At 40.7% G+C, this 22,258-nt stretch overlaps 1 protein-coding gene across 1 annotated transcript; it reads right to left on the bottom strand.

The window, feature by feature from the left end:
• Positions 1-244: 244 nt before the first annotated feature.
• LOC106535502 (DNA-dependent protein kinase catalytic subunit) lies at positions 245-22,072 on the bottom strand (the record flags this gene model as incomplete). Its single annotated transcript, XM_014032516.1, is given in 41 exon segments — positions 245-452; positions 528-655; positions 747-914; positions 1,000-1,104; positions 1,172-1,360; positions 1,980-2,183; positions 3,163-3,321; positions 3,407-3,533; positions 3,819-4,027; positions 5,060-5,286; positions 5,367-5,597; positions 6,928-7,061; positions 7,294-7,396; positions 7,474-7,568; positions 8,392-8,618; positions 8,711-8,818; positions 9,848-10,000; positions 10,071-10,234; positions 10,342-10,429; positions 11,560-11,669; positions 11,735-11,894; positions 14,697-14,816; positions 14,906-14,992; positions 15,123-15,282; positions 15,372-15,481; positions 16,678-16,827; positions 16,938-17,048; positions 17,135-17,184; positions 17,284-17,452; positions 17,524-17,688; positions 18,695-18,841; positions 18,914-19,071; positions 19,143-19,173; positions 19,255-19,310; positions 19,396-19,495; positions 19,593-19,705; positions 20,663-20,771; positions 20,875-20,949; positions 21,031-21,135; positions 21,212-21,288; positions 21,818-22,072. Coding segments are annotated over 41 exon segments (5,556 nt in total), but the record flags the coding sequence as incomplete, so codon positions are not given.
• Positions 22,073-22,258: the final 186 nt, after the last annotated feature.

Here is a 22,258-nt window from a genome sequence, read left to right as displayed (position 1 = left end):
TTCAAACCTTGGTGAAGCGGCTCAGCAGGTAAGATACTGACTGTTCATACTGATTAAGGTTCAAACCTTGGTGAAGCGGCTCAGCAGGTAAGATACTGACTGTTCATACTGATTAAGGTTCAAACCTTGGTGAAGCGGCTCAGCAGGTAAGATACTGACTGTTCATACTGATTAAGGTTCAAACCTTGGTGAAGCGGCTCAGCAGGTAAGATACTGACTGTTCATACTGATTAAAGGTTCAAACCTTGGTGAAGCGGCTCAGCAGGAGGCACATAATGTCGCAGACGTTGGCTATAAAGAAGTCGCTGAGGGCCTTGGAGCTGCAGTGGGAGGCCAGAGGCAGCAGGACGCGCTCCGTCATGGCCTGCAGCATGGCGCTGACCGGCACCTCGTCCTGCTGGATCACCTCGTGCACGGTACACAGCAGCTGCAGCTGCCGCTCYCCGCTCGCCCTGACCCAAACAGAGCAGGCAGGATGAGCGGAGCCTGACGTTACAAACAAACAAACAAACGTGAGGTTTACTGACCGCTTGGCYATCTTCTGGAAGCAGGCCTGAAACTGCTCCTCCATGATGTGTTTCCTGTCCCGGCACAGGACTCCTGCCAGCAGCCGGAGCAGCAGTGGACTCTGGGACAGCTCCAGGGCGTCCAGCAACTAAAAACCCAAACAAAACGAGTAAAAGGTGACGCTGGTGTCTGTTCAAACACTAACCTAACCTGCTGGTTCCCCACACGCCTGTCGTCACCTTCCGGACACAGTCCATGTAGTTGTTGCGGTGCAGGGAGCCCCTGATGAACTCGTCGGACTGCATGGGGAAGTGGGAGGCTATCAGGGCCTCGAGGGCTCTCTGCAGCTCAGCGAGGGGCTCCTCTGTTAGGGTCGTGAAGAATGGCAACACCAACAAGGCCTGGCTCTGAGCAGACAGACCAGAACCCCAAACAAAGATCAGRGTTGTGGTTATTTTATTTAACGGGAGAAAATGTGAACCTYAACGTTACCTTGAGGTTCAGAGGCAGGGCCACGTCCACCAGCAGAGAGGTGAAGGTGGAAAACACTGAGCGGAACGCTGCGTGGCTCACATCAGAGCACACCGACGAGTCGATCTGAGGAAACAAAGGAAGGGTTTAATGAAATGAGTCCAACAAAAATGAGACTGTGACCTGGCTTCACCTGTAGGAGCTTGGAGAGCAGAAGAAGAGTGGCCGTTTTACTCTCCGACGTGGACGAGGGGCCCTCCCACCATGCCTGCAGGCTGACCCACCTCCTCAGCACCTCGTCCACCAGCTCCTTCCCCCGAGTCTTCCTCACCGAGCGCTCCCTAAAGCTGTGGTCCAGCATGCCGTTCAGCAGGATGCTCACCTGGACCACACAGTATGTTTAGCGTTAGCAGTTAGCTTAAACTGGTGGATAATAATTGTGTCGCTATTCAAATGAATGGAGGCAGAACAATGATTCATATTGATTTGATATGGAAATCCCTATTAACACCACTGATCACACCATTCTTCTTGAAAAGTTAAATAAATATGGTATTAAAGGACCAGCACTACAGTGGGTATCTAGCTATTTGAAAGACAGGAAACAGTTTGTACAAATAAATGATGTAAGATCTGTGCTCTGTAACATCACATGTGGAGTTCCACAGGGCTCTGTACTTGGACCAAAGTTGTTTCTTTTATATGTAAATGATTTGGTAAATGTATCAGGGTTGTTGAAATGTGTTTTATTTGCAGATGATACCACATTTTTTTGTTTTGGTAAAAATATAGAATGGATGTTGGAAATGATACAAACAGAATTTGTAAAAATACAAACTTGGTTTCAACTTAATAAATTATCATTAAATTTGGACAAAACTAATTACTGATTTGATTTTGATTTGAAACAAACAAACCAACAAACAAACCAACAAACAAACCAACCAACCAACCAGCGCTACAGAAAACCACCTCCCTGGCAGAGGTAAGAATGACTCTACCATGTTGGGGTTCTGGGACGCAGCGTTCATGAGGCAGGGCACGGTGGTTTTCAGACTCTTCAGCAGCTCGGCGTTGATGGTCATCTGGAAGAGGCTGTAGAAGTACTCGCCGTGAGAGAAGCTGGAGAAGTTGTGACTGTGACCGCTGGATATTGGTACAGACAGCATGATGGTGTTCAGCAGTAAATCCACCAGCTGCTCACTCTGCAGAGACATGAGATAAACACACAAGACATACAGTGTGAGGTTATGCTCAWGCTACGTTCACACCAAACGCGTTTTGAGCGGCCAAAAAGCGCAAAACGCCTCTCGTTGGACGCKRTATTTTCAGACCGAAGAACGCACTAGTGTTCAGACCAGAACAAGCAGCAGCGGGGTGTGGGAGGAGCGTGTACACGGCGGGTGAAATAAAGATAAAATAAAAGAAAATGGCTTTGATTTATTTACTAAAAAGGAAGTGAACATCGTGCACAGCAGATAATTAACTCACCAGACGATTTAGAGGTGATTTGTTCGGTTAGTTTCGTCACTCCAGAAGCTGCCAGCTGACGGACTTTTTTTTTTTTTGGTCCTGAGCAGCTGATCCACATCAGTGCTGATACAGTATATCCTGCCAAAAAAAATCCAACTGCACATGGTCGATTTCAGGTAAAGATCTCCAGTCCGTCTGTTTCGGTTTTCAGTGGGAGACGCGTCGAGCGGCGAAAAGTTCAGATATTTGAACTCTGGCGGCGGCGGCTTCCGCAGCACCGCATGCGCGGAAAATGCTCTGCGCCCATTCCGCCTTCCTTGCGCACCACCCAAAACGTATGTGACGCGACGCACGACCCCCAGAGGCGCGTCCACCACAGACTTTGCATGTGAATCAGCTGCTCCTGCCGCTCAAAACGCGTTCGGTGTGAACGTACCATTAGTCTACGAGTAAACACTGAAGCACCGTTATTAGCTGACCTCAAAGACAAAAGTGGAAACAACTCAGGTTGGATGACCTCACTTGTGCTTTTAATTTGAAAAAAGGAAGTCCTAAACTTCTTACTAGGTTTCAGAGAAGAAAGCTGATGTATGTTGGAATTTCAGGCTGCACCGGTACGCTTCAGCATTTCTACAGAAATGTTCTAGTTTTCCAAGATTATATCCACCATTTAAACAGTTAGCTCTGTCGTTTATCTAAAACATGACCAACCTGTTGGCCGAGAGAAAAGGCCAGCTGAAGCAGACCATCAGCTACTCTCTTGGTGTTGACGTCCAATGAGGGGAGCGCCTTCCTGTCCCCGCCAGGAGCTATGCTTTTATACACCGTCATCAGAAGTTTAAACCCAACAGACTCGGCGTAGGCTGAATCCTTCAAGAGAAAACACACGGCGGCATTTTTGTTGGAGAATAGCTGCTAGAGAAATGGATGGCGTGTTTTGGGTTCATGTTCATACCTGGCTGTGCAGAATGGAGCCAAGGAAACCAGCTCTGTGGATCTGTTTACAGGAAGCGAGCACCATTTCCATCTGGTTATGGTGGCTGCTCGACTGGTACAGGTCTACGGCACACAGCTGCTCCACACTATCACAGACAGAAAATAAAAATATACAGACGACTTTTACTTTTGATTGGAGTTTCTCACATTGAGAGGAACTCCCCCAAATATGGGCGGGGCTTCTGATATAAGCCAAGCCCATATTTGGTTGCTATAACTGCCTGTATTTGTATACAGAGCTTGCAAAACGATATTGAACGGCAACATATTTGTTTAAAAATTAAATCTACTTTGTCTTTAAGGAAGCAGTTACTGAACCACAGGTTATTCCTACTTTCCAATATCCAGCTCAAACTCTGGTGCTCACGCACCTTTTCCGTGAGATTTTTGTCCGCAAGCTACTCTCAAGATGGCTGCGGTACGGCGAGGCCAGCAAAGCTTTGAGCAGAGGAACGCACACCTCTGGGAGGTTCTTCATCACCTCCACGTCGGCCATGTTGAACCCGACAGCGGCCGGCTCGCACACCACCATCGCTGTCACCTCGAAAAACACGGAGCAAAATAAATCTTGTTCCAGGATCTGTGAACGAAACGACAAAAACACAAGTCAGGATTTCCCAAAAGTATAACAGAAGTAAAAGCAAAGCAAACAGAAAGCTGAAACATATGTTGCTGAAGAAGCTAAAACTGATGTGTCTAAGCTAAAGAAGCAAAACACTGGCTACTGATCAAAAAGCTAGCTAGAAACTAAAAGTGGCAAAGTGGTAGATAAAAGCAAAGGTCTAGCTTATAGTAGCAAAAGTCCAGAAAAACCTAAAAGAATCAAAATCAAATTTATTAATAGTACATTTAAGAACAACTTTTATTGTCCCAAGCTTAAAGCAGCAAGAGGCTAGCTAAAAGCTTAAATAAGCTAGCTAGAAATAGCAAAAGCTAAAAGTAGGTGGGGGCTAGGGAGCTTAAAGTAGCAGAATGGTAGCTAATTATTGTGAAAGTCTAGCTAAATACTAAAAATAGAAAAGACTAAGAAAAAGAATAAAAAGGCTAGCTAGAAGCTAAAAGCACCAATACTAAAAAGTAGCCAGAGGCTAGTTAAAAGCTGAGAAGTAGCAGAAAGGTAGCCAAGAGTGGCACAATTTTATCATTATTTAAGCTAAAAGTAGTAAAAGTTTAGTTAGAAAAGAAAAGACAAAGTATCAAAAGGCTAAATAGAAACTAGAATTGGGTAAAGTTAAAAGTAAGCATAGTGATAGCCAATAGTAGCAAAAATCAGGCTAAATACTAAATGTAATAGAAGGCTAGCTACAAGCTAAATACAGCAGAAGTTAAAAGTAGAAATAGACTGTTTAAAAGCAGCCGAATATTAACCAATAGATGCAACGGTATACCTAAAAACTACAAGTCTCAAACATCCAGCTCGAAGCTAAAAGTAGCAGAATGTTGGTAAAAGCTAAAAGGTAGCTTAATAGAAGCTGTTTACTGAAGCAGATTTGAATGTTTTTCAAAAGGGAAAATATTTGTAAATAAAGTTAGATACTTCTAAAAAGGTAAAACAGTTACAAAACACTGAATGAGCTAAATGTTTAGCATCAAAATAAAACCTCAGTGGTACCTTCCAGAAGCCCTGGTCTCCTTTCAGCAGGATCATGGAGGTGAACTCCAGCAGACGGACCACGATGGTGCACTTGCTGTGGCTGTACTGGTCCACTTCCCTGGGGCTGAAGTGGGAGGTCCTCTCACCCAGAGAGAAACAACTCTCTGCTGCTGCCAGCTCATGAGCCGCCAGCTCCGTCAGGAAGAAGTGTGTCGCTTTCAGGAAGCTGGATTTGTCTTTGGAGTCTGGGAAACAAACAGCAGGGATAGATAATTATGGATTTAAAACATCAACAAATCCAGATCAGCTCCACCTCAGAGCTTACTGAGAACGAGCTGAGGCTTGATGATGTGCAAGCTGATGAAGGTGTTGTAGCAGTCCAGAGCAGCCAGCAGCAGGTCCATCCACTGCAGGACGGCTCGCACGCTGAACGGACCCGTCAGCTCCCTGAGGGTGGGCTGGGAGAGGAGACCCCCGCCTTCAAACTGTGAGATCAGGAACTCCACGCCACGGTCCTTCAGTAAGCCGTCCACCCACTGAGGAAGAGATTTCTTCTCTGACGTGCAGACATTTCATCAGATGAAAAAAGAAAACACAGTGAGTTTGATGACAAAGTTAAAGACCGAGCAGCTTTTTACTGGGATTGTAAGCATTTGGTCAAACCTCAGAAAACATGCAGTGATCCTGTGATACCTCACATGATGCATCAGTGGTCATAGAAATATTTATTTAACAGACGGACATCAGCACTCAGAGTACATGTTGGGAATGACTCTCAGCTACTACTTCACCAAATCTCAGCTCAATATCAATAAAACAGGCAGCGTTTTAAACATTTTTCTGTTTTCTACTGTCAGTTAACAGTGGCAGCCATCTTGACTTGTGTTGAGTCCAAATGTTAAATTATTGTAGCCTTTGTTTGTCTCAGTTTAGCTTTTAGTTACTGTTTTACCATTGTAAGCTTTTAGATATATTACTTCTTATTAATTTAATATTTTAGCTAAAGTTTTGCCAGTCATAGCTTTTAGCTACAGTTTTGTAAACGTTTACTTTCAGCTACATTTTGGTAAATTTTAATTTTAAGCTATTATTTTTGCTATTTTCAGCCTTTAGCAAAAGCTATGTAGTTTTAGCTTTAAGTTTTAGCTACTGTTTTTGCCAATTTTATAGCTTACTTGTGGGTTTTATCATTTTAGTTTTGAGCTATATTTAGCTAGTTTTTACGATTGGCTAACATTTTGCCATTTGAAACTTTTAGCTATAATTTTTATTTTAAGTTTAGTTTTAGTAATTTTAGCTTTCAGCTACAGTTTTACCTTTTGAAACTTTTAGCTATAGTTTGATTATTAAATATAGCTTTTAGCTTCAATGGTTGAAAGTTTAGCTTTTAGCTACAGTTTTATCTTTTAATTTAAGCTCAATTTTGCTAAGTTTAGCTTTAAGCTATCATTTTGCTGTTTTAGGCGGCCATGGAAGAGTGGTTAGGGGAGTCGTTGAGTAACTGGTGTGTTGCCAGTTTGATTCCCTATTCTGTCTGTCTCAGTCATGTCCTTTTAGTATCACTTTTCTCGTTTTACCTTTCAGCTACATTTAGCTAGGTTTTACATTTAGCTAATGTTTTACAATTTTAAGCTCTAAGCTATATTTTAATTTTCGTATTTAGGTATGGCTTCAGTAATTTTAGCTTTTAGCTATGGTTTTATTTATTTTAGCTTTTAGCTAAAGTTTATCCATTTTAGTTTCTAGCTCCTGCATTGCGCTTTTGTTTTGCTAGTTTTAACTAAAGAAAAGTTATTCTACACACAGCTTTTTTTCTGTATTCTAACAGAAAAAACTAATTTCTTTTGAAACAGAATATCAGATTTTTCTGAGCTTCCTGTTCAGACCTGGGAGGAGGGGAATAAATTCGTAGAGCAGCTCCATGCACTTGTGGCGGCACTCTGTCTGCGGTCGGCCACACTGGTTCAGGAGCCAAACGACGACGTCTGACAGGAAGAGCTTCTCCTCAGGTGGAAAACCTCTGAAACAGGTGAGACACAGCGGTACAGTTTAATTAATTAATTACTGCTGGATCTGTCGGCTGTGGCAGCCATATTGGACCAAACTGTTTCTAAAAGTTATTCAGCTTTAAATGTGATAACCTAAATGGTTACTTTCTAAGAGTTTTATTCAAATTAAAACACAACCACAGCTAAAATATTATTTTATATCTTTCATCATTTCCTGGAGGATGATTATAGTACAGATCGGACCTCGGGATGCGTCTCTCTGCGTTGTGCTGGTTGAGAGTCGGAGCTTTGTGTTTGATTATTCTCTTCAGGTGGTCGATGGCACTGCCACACTGCTGCTGTGTTCCTGCAACACAGACAGAAAAACGTTTTCTTACTGGATAAACACTTAAGGCTAAACTGAATCTGCTGTCTGTAACATACCCATAGATCGCTCATCTGAGTGGGCCAGAGCCAGACTTTCAACAAAAATGACCAGAACTTCAAAGACGAACTGTTCCACCAGGGAGTTCTCCTCCCTGAAAGTTAAACAGACATAACGCAAGATCTGATGAATGGATACAAACATAAAGAATCCCAAACACTGAGACCGATAGGAAAACTGTTTTTTTTTTTTAAAGTGAGGCTGAATGTTGAGTTCTGAATAAGTGATGACACAGAGTAAAACACAGTCTGAAAGAGTAAAACACAGTCTGAAAAGTGTGTAAAAGATGATTAAACGAGCAGAATGGACATTGAAAATAACAAAATTGAAGCCAAAATTATCAGAACAGAGGCTGAAATGAGCAAAAACAAAAGCTGAAATAGCTAAATGCTAAATGTAGCAAAATGGTAACAGAAAGCAACACAACAATAAAGCTGACATGAGCAGAACAATAGCTATAAATGGTAAAACAGATGCTAAACGCTAAAACAAACTTAACAGAAGCCAAAAAGTGTAACCTACTATGCAATAGTAGCTTAAATTTTCAAAAATACTATAATGGTAGCTTAAAGCTAAATGTAGCAAAACTGTAGCTAAAAAAGAAGCTAAAAGCTAAAATTAATGTAGCGGGAAAACAGTTGCTAATAAGTTAAATTACTAAAGGGCTAGCTATAAGCTATTAGCAGAAAAAGAAGAGAAATAAATCAAGCTTATTGTTCGATTTTTGTTTCTTGAGGGAATTGATGACATTTTATTGTATTTTTGTGAGGAGTTTTATTTTAGGTGAAGTTCTGAATGTTTTGAATATGTAAACGATTAAAGTAACACCAAGTGTTTGGAAGTAGCATGACTCAGCACCTTTATGGAAAAGCTAAAGTGAAGCTAAAAGCAACAATCCAGACAGGACCATGTCCGACCTGAACTGTCTGTAGATGCTGTTGAACGCCAGAGCGGCTCCGAGTCTTTTGAAGCCGTTGGGGTGGAGAGCCAGGCTGTAGATGCGTTTAAACAGGGACTTCATGTTGGTCGGGCTCTTCTCCTGCTGCCTGGGCGTGGTTTGTTTGATGGACCATTTGACAAACTCCTCTATGCAGCGGCCACAGAAGTCTCTGAGAGTGCTGTCCGTCGGGTCCACCACACCGTCCTGAAGACACAACACGACCAGGCAAAGAAAAACTCAACATGTGGCTCTAAAACACAATGATGGCAAAGACTCGACAGAATCCAAACTCTTACCAGAATGGCCTCCAGAACAGCCACTGTGTCCTGGCTCTCAAACTTCTTGTTGTTTGTGAACCAGTGAATCAGCTGCATAACGAGCGGCTCAAACAGCTGCCTGGTTACCTGCAAGAGAAAAAAAACGTTCTGCGTTAGCTACGGTAGCTTAGCCGTCTTGAGTTAGCCTGGCTCCAAAGATTTCCAGAGATTTTCCTAACAGACAAACATGGTCCATTTACTTATTAAAAAAATTAGCTCAATCAGTTAGCGCTCAGAATATACTCTGAAGATCAATCTGAGCAAATACTGTTTTGTTTTAAAACATCAGTTGGCTGCGGCAGCCATCTTGAACCAAGTCAACTTCAAAAGTTAAGTTGTTGGTTGCCAGTGGTTGGAACAGTCCTGCTAATAGAGGAACTAGCTTCTCATTTACAAGCAGTGCTCAACATGTCACTGTGTGTGTAGCATGTAGCATCTTTAGCAGCTAAACTTCAAACTAAGAGCACAACAAGAAAAAAATTGTATAGGTTTTCTGGACGGGTTCTTCTCTAATGAAACGTTTCGTCTCTCCTCCAAGAGACTTCTTCAGTCTGAGAGTTTCAGGCAAAATTCAGGCTTTTAAGCACTGCTTCCATGTGACTGATACTCACATCACATGGCTATCGTTGACACCTAATTAACACCTATTGTTAACAGGGGGAGCACAACAAAAAACATTTAACAAAATTTAAATAAACACAAAAACTGACTACATATACAGTAAAACATGGTAAAGTATTTGCTGTTTGTGGTTTGACTAACTTCAAAGGGTATTTCTCAAATATAAACTCAAACCATGCTTTTATTTTGAAAGGGTAAAGCTGTCTCAAGTTATACAGAGCTATAACTCTGGTTTGGATTGGCCGATTTGCCACAGATGACCAACTTCAGATTAAATCAATAGAAAACTTACAAGTTTGTGAGGATCTCACATGTGTGCTGGCAGTTAGCATTAGCTTCTACTAATTTTGAACTCTGTTTTAGCAGTTTAACGATAGCTGAACTAAGGTTCTTGCAGATCAGTGGTTAGTGAACCTAAGTTTTTGGTTATCTATGCCCACCACTGTTCATCCAACAATAACTTTGTGACAACTTCAAAATAAAGGTCCCACACACCTGATCGACATCGCAGGCCAAACGCAGCAGAACAGGAAACAGTCTTTTGTGCAGCTTGTACATCGGCGGCAGTCTGTTCTCCCCTTCGACCATTTGAGCACTCTTCCCGACCATGTAGACCACCAGGCTGTGGAGCAGCTCGCAGGCCGCCACCTGCAGAGACAGGCGAGCAGATCCTGAGCGTCTGTGTCTCTGAACGTGCAGCGAACTGAAGAGGACCTACCTTGGTTTGCCGATCGCTCGTGGACAGAGCCAGCTCGCTGATCCGAGGCAGAAACGGGTCCAGGTATATCACCGGCTTCATGTCGGTGAAAGGCACGGCGAAGCTGAGGCGTTTCTCCGAATCCCAGGCGACAAACTTCTTCATCCTTTCTTCTGAGGAGACCACTGTTCGCAATAAAAGCATCTTATTATCAACAAAAACCAGCTGTTTACCAACAACGCTGTAAAAACACTCACATACTGTATAACAAAATGAAAAGAATGAGTCTCACCAGTGACCAGGTTTCTGTTCAGCTTCCCTCCCAGACGACCGAGCAGCTTCACCACCCTGAGTCTGAGCAGGACCAGAGGAGCGTCTTCCTGCACGCAGGAAGCAGCTAATCAAGTTTGATTTATTTTTATTATTATCATCATCATCATCATCAATGTTTAATCTTCAACATTTCATATATTCTTCCTCTGAGCATCAGTAATTTTATATTTTTATTTTTTTATAAGCTTTAATTTTTCTTTTGCACTTTGTCAAAATGTTTTTAATTGTTTACATAAATTCATTTGAATTGCCCGGTAGCTGAAACAAGCTTTGTAAATAAAGCTGCCTTGACTTTTAAGGTGGGAAATAAAAACAAAACAAAACAAAACAAAAAAGATTTTCAGCTAAAATGATGTCTGAATGCTAAGAGCTAAATGAGATGTGCTAAAGAAGCTGAAACTGAGAAAAAATAAAGCCAAAAAGGAACAAAACACTACCTTGAAGCTAAAGATAACACACACTGAGTAGCAAAAGGCTCTCTAAACATTGTAAACAGCTCAAAATTAAAAGGTCAAAATGTAAGCTAGAAGCTAAACGTAGCAAAAGACTAGCTAAAAAATAAGTATCAAAAAAGTAGCATAATTTCTGCTGAAAGTTAAGTAGTAAATGATCAAAGAAAAGCTAAAAGTTCCAAAAGCCACTAAAATGTAGCTAAATGTAGTGGACTGGCAGCTAAAATTAGCAATAGATTTTCTCATTCTATCTAAAGGCTAATAAAGTAACAAAAAGCTAGCTAAAAATTAGAAAACAAAAAAGCTGAAAGCTAAAACTAGCACAATGGTAACGATTAAAGCAAAAGGCTAGCTAAAAGCTAAATGTACCTAAAGTATGACTGAAAGCTAAATGTAGCAGAATAAAGAGTAAAAGCTAAAAGTAACATAAAAATAAAAACAAAAACAGAACCAGTTTGCAGATTAAAAAAAAACAATATGTTTGGATCTCTTTGATTAAGAAAAAATAAAGTGTTAAAACGTTTAAAGCTCTAAAATTTTAAAATTGATCAGAATGCTCTGAATGAGCTGAACATTGATATTAAACGGATAAAAAAAGCACAAAATTTTGAGTTATTAGTAGAAAACTTACAGGAAAGTTACAATAAAACATGAAAACAAAAGTGTGAATCCTGACTCATTATTCACATAATTAAATAAAAGTTACAAAACGTTTGTTTTGTTACCGTAGAGAGCTGGTTGGACTTCTTTAACAGCCTCGTCATCACTCTGCTGTACCCCCGGTCACTTCTCGAAGACAAAGAAGACATCACCTCCCATTTGCTCTCATCTTTGTCTGAAGAAAAAACATCATCCAATAAAACTTATAAACAAGGACCAACGTGACAGAGTTTGTCTTACCATTAGTAGAGGAGGTCTTCAGGTATCCATCGAGGAGCGGCAGGATCTCCTTGTAGCAGGACCGCATCGTCTCCTGGGTAATGTTGGAGGACCAGTCCTCGAGAGCATCCAGGGCTGTGTTGGCCAGAGGAACGTGGCTCAGACCCAGCCTCAGAGCTGTCTGGAGCCAATCAACAGAACAAATGTACACCAAGACATCATCGGCATAAAGTAAAACTCTGTAGAAACTATGTGTGGGTGGAGAGGAAGGTGGGGTTGGGTAGGGTTCAGGTAAGTAGGGTGTGCAGGTGAAAAGATAGGAAGGTACGTAGGAAGGACAGGTAGAATGGGTAGGGTAGGTACAAAGGTAAGTCTAAAGGTTAGAAAGGTAAGGAAAGTAGGTGTGTCCCGATAAAACTTTTTCACCTCCGATACGATACCGATATTGCAACTTTGAGAATTGGCCGATACTACTGACCCGATACCATATCAGTACGAATCACACACTTTTACCTATTTTGTAGTGTGAAATCTTAGAAAAGTCTTGATCAGGTCAAACAGTGAAAAAGAGTAGGTATGAGAAATACTGACCCATTTATTTTTAACCAATGGATCACATACATTTTAAACTGAAGAACATTCTACAATTTAATCAAATAAAATAAATAGGAAGACCCTGAAAAATAAAACATAATAAAAACAAAAAGTACTTTTAAAGCGCTGCTGGGTAGAGAAGCTGGAGCGGACTGCTTCTATCAGAGTGATGGTTTATCAGAGATTTTAGATGTAGGCCGATAAAATCCAATTGTTGTTTTTTGGCTCATATCGGACCGATATCCAATATCAATATCGGATCTGGACACCCATAGAGGTAAGTAGGAAGGACAGGTAGATAAGGTAAGTAAAGGTAATTAGCAGTGGTGGACAAAGTACTCAACTCTAGTACTTGAGTAAAAGTATTGATACTCATGGTCAAATCTACTCCACTACAAGTAAAAGTTACTCAGTCAAAAATCTACTCAAGTAAAAGTACTGAAGTACTTACTTTTGAAAATACTTAAGTATTCAGAAGTACATGCATTTTAAAGTACTTAAGTACAAAGTAAAAGTACAAATTACATTCTCTTTTTTACTTTTCTTTTTTGTCACTTCAGTAGAAAACAAAACTAAATATTAGTTTATTTATTTTATTTATTTCTTCATCATCAGTGACTTTTTTAAGTGAAGAGAAAATAGAGACAGAGAGAAAAACAGAGAGAGAAGTGATTAGAAAGATAGAAACATTGAAATAGTGATTAGAAGTAAAATAAATATACACCAACAAAACACAGGACCACACACCCAACATCTGTCCACTCACCTGAAAAATAAATGGATAAATACATGGAGGGCATATATAAAAATATACACATACCCATACATATATAAAGATATACATACATACATGCCTACATTCATAAATATTGTCAGTATATACACATAGACATATATACACACTCAGTGACCAGTCAGAACCCCTGGATCAGAGCACCTGTTTGTGAGCGGTTGTGAACATGTGTGTATATACAAGATGTCTCCAATGGAATATTTAATAGTGACTGTGGAGGACCGAGACCCAACCCCCAAGACACGAGGCAGACATAGGGAAGACCAGAGCCCAAGGGTCTGAGAGGGATCCCGAGCACAGAGCCCCAAGGGGCACCTGCACAGTGCTCTAAGCTAGCAGTTAGCACACAATGGTCGGCTATTTTTCAATCATCTCTCACAGCATTAAACCACAACCACTCTAACTAAASTCAACTTCATTTAAAGCGTTTAAACTAGTGAGAAAAAAGTTTGCTGACTTACCTCAATGTGCTTTCTCAGGTTAGATGGTGAGTTATGGAATGCTGAAAGGTAATTTACCCGTGGTAAACAGAGAAGACATTTGAACTGATACGTATTATTTTTAAGTCCTAAAACCTCGAACATTGAACTGAGATGTGGCCATGGGTGTGCTGGTTTCTCTCCTTGCGTTTCCTCAATGGTTTCCATTGCATCTTCTTCTTTTGTCTGGTTCTGCTTGAAATGAAAGTAAAGTGATGGGAGCGCGCGCTCCGCTACCGAGAGTTAACGAGTGTGACGTAGGCTATAAGCTACGCATGTGATTGGTTACCTTTGTGACGAACATAGCTTGTGGCCAATTGCATTTCATGAAAAGAAAAACCGGAACAACAGATTTTTTTCTTTTCTTTTTTTTTTTTACAGCGGATTATAATATGCTGATCTAAAAGTAACAAGTAACTACAAGCTTCCTAGAAATGTAGTGGAGTAAAAAGTACAATATTTGTCTTTGAAATGTAGTGGAGTAAAAGTAAAAAGTTCCCAAATAAATAACTACTCAAGTAAAGTACAGATACTCAAAAAATGTACTTAATTACAGTAATAAAGTAAAAGTACTTTGTTACTGTCCACCACTGGTAATTAGGTAGGGTTAGTAGGTAGAACGGTATCAAGGGAAGTAAAAAGGTAAGATAAGGAGGGTGGGTAGGTAGATAGGGAGGTAAGTAGGAAGGAAAGGTAGTTAGTGTAGGTAGAAAGATAAGTCTAGAGGGAAGTAGAAAGGTAAGGTAAGTAGGGTAGGGATAAATGTAAGTAGGTAGAAATGTAAGTCTGAAAATAAGTATAAAGGTAAGATAAATCGATGGGATAGATAGATGGGGTGGAATGGTAGGTATAAGTAAGTAGATAGGTAGGTAGGTAGGTAGGTAGGTAGGTAGGTAGGTAGGTAGGTAGGTAGGTAGGGTCTCAGAAAGTTGGATTTTTACATGACTGAACTGATAATTTGATATCTTTAACAAGTTTTACACAAGAACAGTTCAAGTCTGATGACTTTTAGAGATTTAACCACATGTTCATCTCAGATTAATGATGTTTTTAAAAGTTTTAAAACCAAACTCCAGTTATACAGCATGTGTGTGTATTTATCTCTGAAGAATCCCACCTCCAGAGCAGGACAGTAGGCCTTCATGTCCAGAGCCACGATGTTGTGGTGCAGCGAGAGGACGAAGGTCAAGCAGGACGCCAGGAGCTCGTCTTTGTACTGCTTCATGCTCACACACACCTGGTGGTCATCACACACACACAACACATCACACTCTAATATGTCGAACTCACAACAAGACATTTCTTTTTGACAAAATGAGGAACTACCTCTTTTCCAAACTTTGAGAAGAGCGCAAAACAAGCACTTTTAACCGTGTCGTCCTGATGGGATGCAGAACTTCTGAGACCAACTCCCTGTTCAAAAGCAAAATAACACATTTTTTTTCTTTTAAATTAATAATTAACACAATTCTAAAAAGATTTTTCATGTGATTACGAGTTCAGCCTGAAAGCTGAAATTAAAAACATTAAATGAAAATATGACCTGGAAGTACTTGATTCTCCTGGAGATTTTCATGGTGACGGACAGCAGCTTGTAAAATCCGCTGACGAGAGGGTTTCTTATGGAGTGGAGGATAAGTTCATGGCTCAGGGGATACATCCAGGAGTGGAAATACTCCACGTGTTTGTTCACCAACAACTCACTGCAACAAATAAATTACAATTAGACCTTTAAACGGTTGGATTCAGTGAGATACGTCAGGTGTCTCGTGGTTACAAATCTGCTGTTTACCTGCAGAAGTCAACCAGGTTGATGAAGGCCGTGAAGTCTTTGACCTTGTTGGGCAGCAGATGAGATGTGGGGTCAGACGATGGCAGGATGTGGGCGGAGTCATCCGACCCCTGGAAGACAACAGATTATAGGGACTCTGATCAATTAAAGAATTGCAGCTTGTCAAAAGTTGTAGACATTAATGTAGTGATAATGTGGGGCTTTTAATGAGTTATCTGAACTGTTTCTTTTGTAGAGTGGACTGATTATATAACACGCATCATCTGTTTCRCTGAGATGGAGGGACTTTGGTTTTGATATATTTTTCTTTTGCAAGTTAGTTTATTTCAAACATGTATACAAAACAAAACAAAAAACGATAAAAGTGTTGACAAAATTAACATATTTGAAAAGGAATGGGAAGAAGTAAAAACGTATTTATTCCCACCTTCTCCAAAGCTTATTAAAAAACWAAATTAAATTCTTCTTTTGCCTTATTCTAAGTTACAATTTCATAAAGACTAAAATAACAATCTGTTTACCTACTAATTTWAATACCAGAATATATTCATAAACATAAATGTACATCTACATGCAGTGTATATGCATACACACATAAATATACACACACACGTACGCGCATATGTACACAGCCCCAAACATCTCCATATATTGCAAAAAAAAAAAGATCACACACACTCAGCATCACTATATCTTTTGAAAATAATATTTTTATACCTGTCCTTTAWTTTTTTTTTATGTTGGARGTTCCTTCAGTTCCACAGTTTCACTCCACCAACAGAAATACTAAACCCTTTGTGAGTTGTATGAACAATCCTTGATTTAAAGTTAAACTGAGCCCTTAAATGATAACTCCTCTCCCCTTCAACAAATAATGTCTGAATATTACCTGGTAATAATTTGTTTTTTTGCTTTAAATGTTATTAGTGTTGTTTGTACCTCTACAAGATCTGTAAATTTGAGTAGTTTTGACAAAGAGAACAGTGAATTGATGTGATCCCTGTATCCAGCCTCGTGAATTATCCTTATTGCTTTTTGTTTTGCAAAATAAATAATGGATTATAATAATAACATTAAGAAATCACAAAGATTTAAAAGTTTTCTTTGAGGCGAAGTGGCTAGAATAATAAAAACTCTTCATCTCAAATCAAGAGCTGCACAGTTGAAACTTGGGATCAGCTGGGTGATCCAAACACATCAGAACCAGTTTCTGACTGGATAAAACAGGCATCAATAAGAAGAAACCAGACATTTTAACCAACTCTGCAGAGAAGAAAAAGTGGTCAAACACCAGAGGTCACCTCACCTCCTCTCCTGTTGTTATTTTCTTCACAGACAAGTCCAGCTTCTCCACGACGCGCAGAATCGACTTCACCAGCTCGTCGTACAGAAGACGACTCAGAGAGCCGAGGGCTGCGTTCTGGCTTTCAAAAGACCCGTCCAAAAATCCTGAGTCCTGCAGGAGGAACGAAACACGACAACATTTCACCGCAGACTTCTGTTTCTACCAACAAACAGGTTGAAAGTAACAAATAAATGAAGGAAAACAACAGGAAACACCTGTACCTTCAAATGATCACAGTCTAGAAGGCCTTTATACAGAGCGAGGTAGTTGTGACTGGTGGGAACTTTCCATTTTCCAGTCCTGACTTCAGAGGACTCACCCTTTTCTGCCTCCTTATATAACAACAGAAATCATGTTAATACCAAATAAAGAGACTAAACTTCTGTTTAAAAAATGAAAAACATAAAACAAGTCTGACCTCAGAGAGGAGGATGGGTTTAGAACAGACTCGAATCAAGCCCTGGTGCACTGGAAGATCAATAAATAAATAAAGAGAAAGACCAAACTATTGCAGCAGAAATGTTTTAAATAAAACCTTCCCACAACGGTTTCATGAACTGATCGTACCCACAGAGCTGATGAAACTCCACAGGACCGGACCCTTGGAGGCCATGGCCACCAGGACCTTCAGGATGGACCGGATGCAGGCGCCCTGCATCCTCTCGCTGTACTGAGGGAAGCTGTCGATCTGCACCACCAGCAGGCGCTCCAGTAACGGCGTGTACACCTCTGGGATCTGAGGACACGAGGAGTTACAGAGTCAGAGTGGTCAACCTGAGCCCACCTGCTGATGTTTGCTTTCTTTACCTTATCCAGGTGGATGAGGACGCTGGCTATAGAGTCCAGGAAACTGGGCAGCTGGTAGAAGCTGTCGTCCTCCCTGTCAGACTCTGTCAGATACATCTGCTTGCAGCGCTGGATCAACTCGGTGTACATCAGGTCCACATCCTGAGGACAGACCTTCTTACACGGCTGCAAGAAAAAAAACACATCAGAGCAGTTGTTACAAAATGAAACCCTCAAACAGCTTCATAAGATGGTCCAAAGACACAACGTCAGAGAAGGAGCTGAGTGAGTAAAACTCCACCGCAGCGTGCTGCAGCTGTTTCCTGCACAGCTGTGACTGTTGGAGACCGACTGGTGAACAGAGCTCAACAAGTACAGGGTTCCTCCTGAGGGTCACAGAGGCTCTCAGTCCTCTCCTGGGTTTAAAAGTGTTCAAAATAATCTATGAAACAAACTTCATAGTTGTGAAGTCATCCCAGGTGTCTCAAACCTGTCTCAGGTTGGTTTTTCATTATTTCTACAGATGAAAGATGGATTTCAAGATTACAGTCCTGAATGTCCATTTCTAAAACACATGGAGATAAAGAATTACTAAAAACCTCCAAAATTACTTGTTTAAATTTTAAAAACGTAAAGTTTACTTATTTAAATCACTAAGATTGTACCTTTTAATGACCAAATAAGTACCTGTTAACGACCAGTRAACYAACATGRATGTTCCAGGTCAYTCAGCTCTAAAACAACCAGAACTAAAGTGAAATTCATCTGATACTCCACTGATTAACAACATCCAAACTAAACATTTGTTTTTATTGATGAGGACTCAGATGAAGTTTGATTAAAAAAATATTTGGAGGGGTAAATAAGACCCTCAAAGATAAAAATGGTTTATATGATTAGAATAATTTAATCCCTTTTWAATAACTGGTAGCTGAGAGACAAGAGAAGTTCTGGTAATAAACAGGTGGTCCTACAACCTGGCTGAGGGCGGATTGTGTTTAGACCAAACTGATGCCAACAAACCCACCTGGGGYAAAATCAGAGCCAGGTTTAAACCAGTCTCAGTCCCACTTGTTTAGTTTGTCAATTTGACCTCAATTAACCTTAATTTCTCCAAACTGAGGATGTTCAAAGATTCTTCTWCAACAGGTAAGATATTAATTGTTCTTTTCACAGAACGTCTTTAACTTACAGCAGCAAAGAATCCGTATCCTCGTATAGCAATAGACAGCTCTTTGTGCGTGGAGTCCATGGTTTTAATGATGCCYCAGAACTTCTGCATGAAGAACTTTAACTTGGTTTTATGCTCTTCGATGTTCCCCGCCACCAACAGGGCCACCTGAAAACAAAAAGACCGCGGAGGGTCAGGACCCAGCGGGTCAGCAGGTCGYTCAGGATCTGAGGGCCTCACCTGTTTGAGAAAGGCTTCCAGAGCGAAGTAGCTGGTCTTCTTCATCTCACCGTTGATGTGCCCGCAGAGCCTGCACATGGTCTCAAACAGAACCCTGTAGTGGTCCATGAGGCAGCTGCTGAACTGGGACGCGTGCCGGGCCAGCAACCTGAGCCCGGCTGGTAAAAACAGACGCAGTCAGAGGAGATATTCTTCTATGGCYCAGAAAACAACAACCGGTGAGTCTTACCGAAGGTGACGGCGTAACGGTTCATTTGCATCTGCAGGAAACCAGGATTAAAAGTCAGCCAGGAGACAGGACAGAGTGAAATTATTACATATAYACTTTATAAAAGCCAAACCTGAGGAGTAATCGACTTCAGAGCAAACTGAAATATCTCCTTACAAGTTGCTGGGTCTGCGAGGCAGAGATAAACTAAGCYTTGTGTCGACACACAGAGATAATATTAATAATATTTATAAGATAAAACAGCGTCAGCCACCTTCCTCCATGGTTTTAGTGAAGTTCACCATCAGGGCCGTGATTCCTCTTAAACATCCAGCAACAACGAAAAGTTTGGGCTCCTTTGTGGAGGAAGTCATCTGAAGTGGAGAAAACAWGTCAGATCAGATCTGAAGGGTTTATTAGAGTAATTTAACCCTGAAGTTCGGAGCAGAAACATCTGGGCGTAAAGCACACCTGGTCTTTGAGCTCCCCCAGGTAAGCCCTGAACAGCTTGTCCGAGTTGTTGACCATCTCGCTCGGATGAACTTCTGCAAGAACTCCCAACAACTCGTAGATCTTCCCCAGAACTGTCACAAAACYAACAATCGAAATGTTGTGTAATTCAAAATGTTACAAACAAAATAAAAACATTTGGGGTTAAATTCGAGCTTTGAGTATGGGATCAATCTTGTGCCAACAGGAACTGAATTTGAATTGCTCAGATTGAATCTGAATGTGCAMAATTTGAAAMTGAATGCAAAGTTTTGCATCTGAATTAATTTGCTTTGAAACTGTATTTTGTTCTACTAAAATTTTAGTTTGACTACTTTCACTTTCAGTTCCATAATTCAGATTTTTGTGTCACATCCTGGTCCTTGAGAAAGCCAGGCAGAGTAATCAAACACAGATCCACAGATTTATGTTTCACTTTGGTGAAGTTTCCCTTCTGTATGTAACAGAGCTGATGTAATCCACTGTAAAAGTGACAAAAACAGATAAAGTTATTTTATTGCAGTGATTAATTTGACCTATATGTAGAAAATGTTACATTTACATCACATCATGGATCACATATTGATCAGATGCTGCTGCTGACTGATCCATGATGTGATGTAAATGTAATATTTTCTACATATATGTAAAATTAATCACTGCAATAAAATAACTTTGTCTGTTTTTATCACTTTTACAGTGGATTGCATCAACTCTGTTACATCCAGAAGGGAAACTTCACCAAAGTGAAACATAAATCTGTGGATCTGTGTTTGATTACTCTGCCTGGCTTTCTCAAGGACCAGGATGTGACACAAAAATCTGAATTATGGAACTGAAAGTGAAAGTAGTCAAACTGAATTTTTAATAAACCAAAATACAGTTTAAAAGAAAATTAATTCAGATACAAAACTTTAAATTTAGTGAAATTTATTTTCAAAACAATGCATTCAATTTCAAATTATGCACATTCAGATTCAATCTGAGCAATTCAAATTCAATTCCTGCTGGCACAAGATTTATCCCATATTTGGGCCAAAGAGCGGACCCACCTGTGTCAGGTAACTTGCTCTTCTGGCACAGCTCGCTGTAGAATTTGTTGAACATGTCGCAGATTCTGAAGTCTGCAGCGACGCTGGAAGACTTGGTCGTCTGGAGGACCTGTGGAGACGTCGACAACACGTGTCCTCAGGAGCAACAAAAGCACACCGACTGAAAATTCATGTTACAGGGTTCCTACATGTTTAAAAATAATGGTTTTAACCTTTATCAGCAGCTCCAGCAGCGGAGTTCGACATTTAGCGACTTTCTCCTTTGTGTACACGACCATGCACACGTCCTGCAGGAAAACAAAGAATAAACAAAYTGAACGTGTGTAAATAAAGCGCAGAGACTCGTATTTTTAAGTTTTAAAGCTTACTTTTATGTCGGTGGCGTAGGTTTTGTCCCAACCTTTGACTCTCGGCGACACTTTGTCCAGAAACTTCTCCAGAAACACRAAAACTTCCACCCGGGTGTCCCGCAGCTGGAAAACACACTTTTTTTCTTTAAACAATTAAACTTTTTATTTGATGACGTGATTATTTATTTTTACTCCGTACCTCATTGAATGGCAGGGACTTCCTGAGGAAGCTGAGCAGTCCATGGTCTTTAGAGAACAGCAGCGATGTCTGCAAAGCTTGATCAGAAGATAAAACTTATCAGAAATATTTCTTCTGTGACCCATACATGTAGGGATCATGGTCATAAGCTTTACCCAGGGGGTTCAACAATCAATCAGAGCCCCCCTYAAAGACCTCAGCTATTACCCATCAGCCAGGGAAGGTGAAAGGTCACGAGAGGGCGATTACAAAAGGAAAATAGCTGCAGCAGAAAAACACGACTTAGGTTTTGAACCACAAAACCAGGCCAAAGTACAGGTGGTTTACCCACAATGCACTGCAGCAAACACAATAATATGTCAAGCACGGTGGTGGAGGGCTGATGATTTAGACTCTAAGTATGTGACGGTGTGTTAAGAGTTTGAAGTGTTTCCTGTAAGACGAATTGATGAGCAGCACATTAAAACCCATAAAACATTTTTCCTTCTTGCTTTTTTTACTGTTTAACTAACAACAGAAGTGTTTTTGTGATAAAACCGTCAGTTTATAAATGGAGTCTGGCGCGTGGGATATGAGTGCTCCAGCCAGGGTCTGTTTGTGTCTTACCGAGCTCAGTCTCGGTGGTTGTTAGCATGCACTCCTGACCCAAATCACCGATAATATCGTGACATTTCAAAGCTGCGGAGCGGGAGTCTTCGTCTGAAAGAGACTCYTGAAGTTTCAGAAGAAGTCCCTGGATCCCCGAAGCGGTACTGCCGGTCTGGGAGGACATGTCCGCGGCACCYGGTCGGTCCTAAAACCGGAATCTTAATCTCACCATCACTTCAGCTACAATCAAAGCCCAACAACGGGGCAGTAAAGTTCGCCAGCCTGCATAAGCGAAATTAAATAAAACACCCGGAAGAACGAGGACAGGATACCGCCGAGGGGCGTTTCAAAATAAAAGCGCTCYATTCTGTCGAGTGAAGTGATTTAAACGAGTCGACGCGGAAAAATATAAAACCATTTCAGGATAATCACCCCAGACTTTATTACTTTATTACTTGA

Source organism: Austrofundulus limnaeus, unplaced genomic scaffold (genome assembly GCF_001266775.1).
Source record: "Austrofundulus limnaeus strain Quisiro unplaced genomic scaffold, Austrofundulus_limnaeus-1.0 Scaffold1473, whole genome shotgun sequence".
NCBI lineage: Eukaryota > Metazoa > Chordata > Actinopteri > Cyprinodontiformes > Rivulidae > Austrofundulus > Austrofundulus limnaeus.
This window is presented reverse-complemented; position numbering and strand designations above follow the sequence as displayed.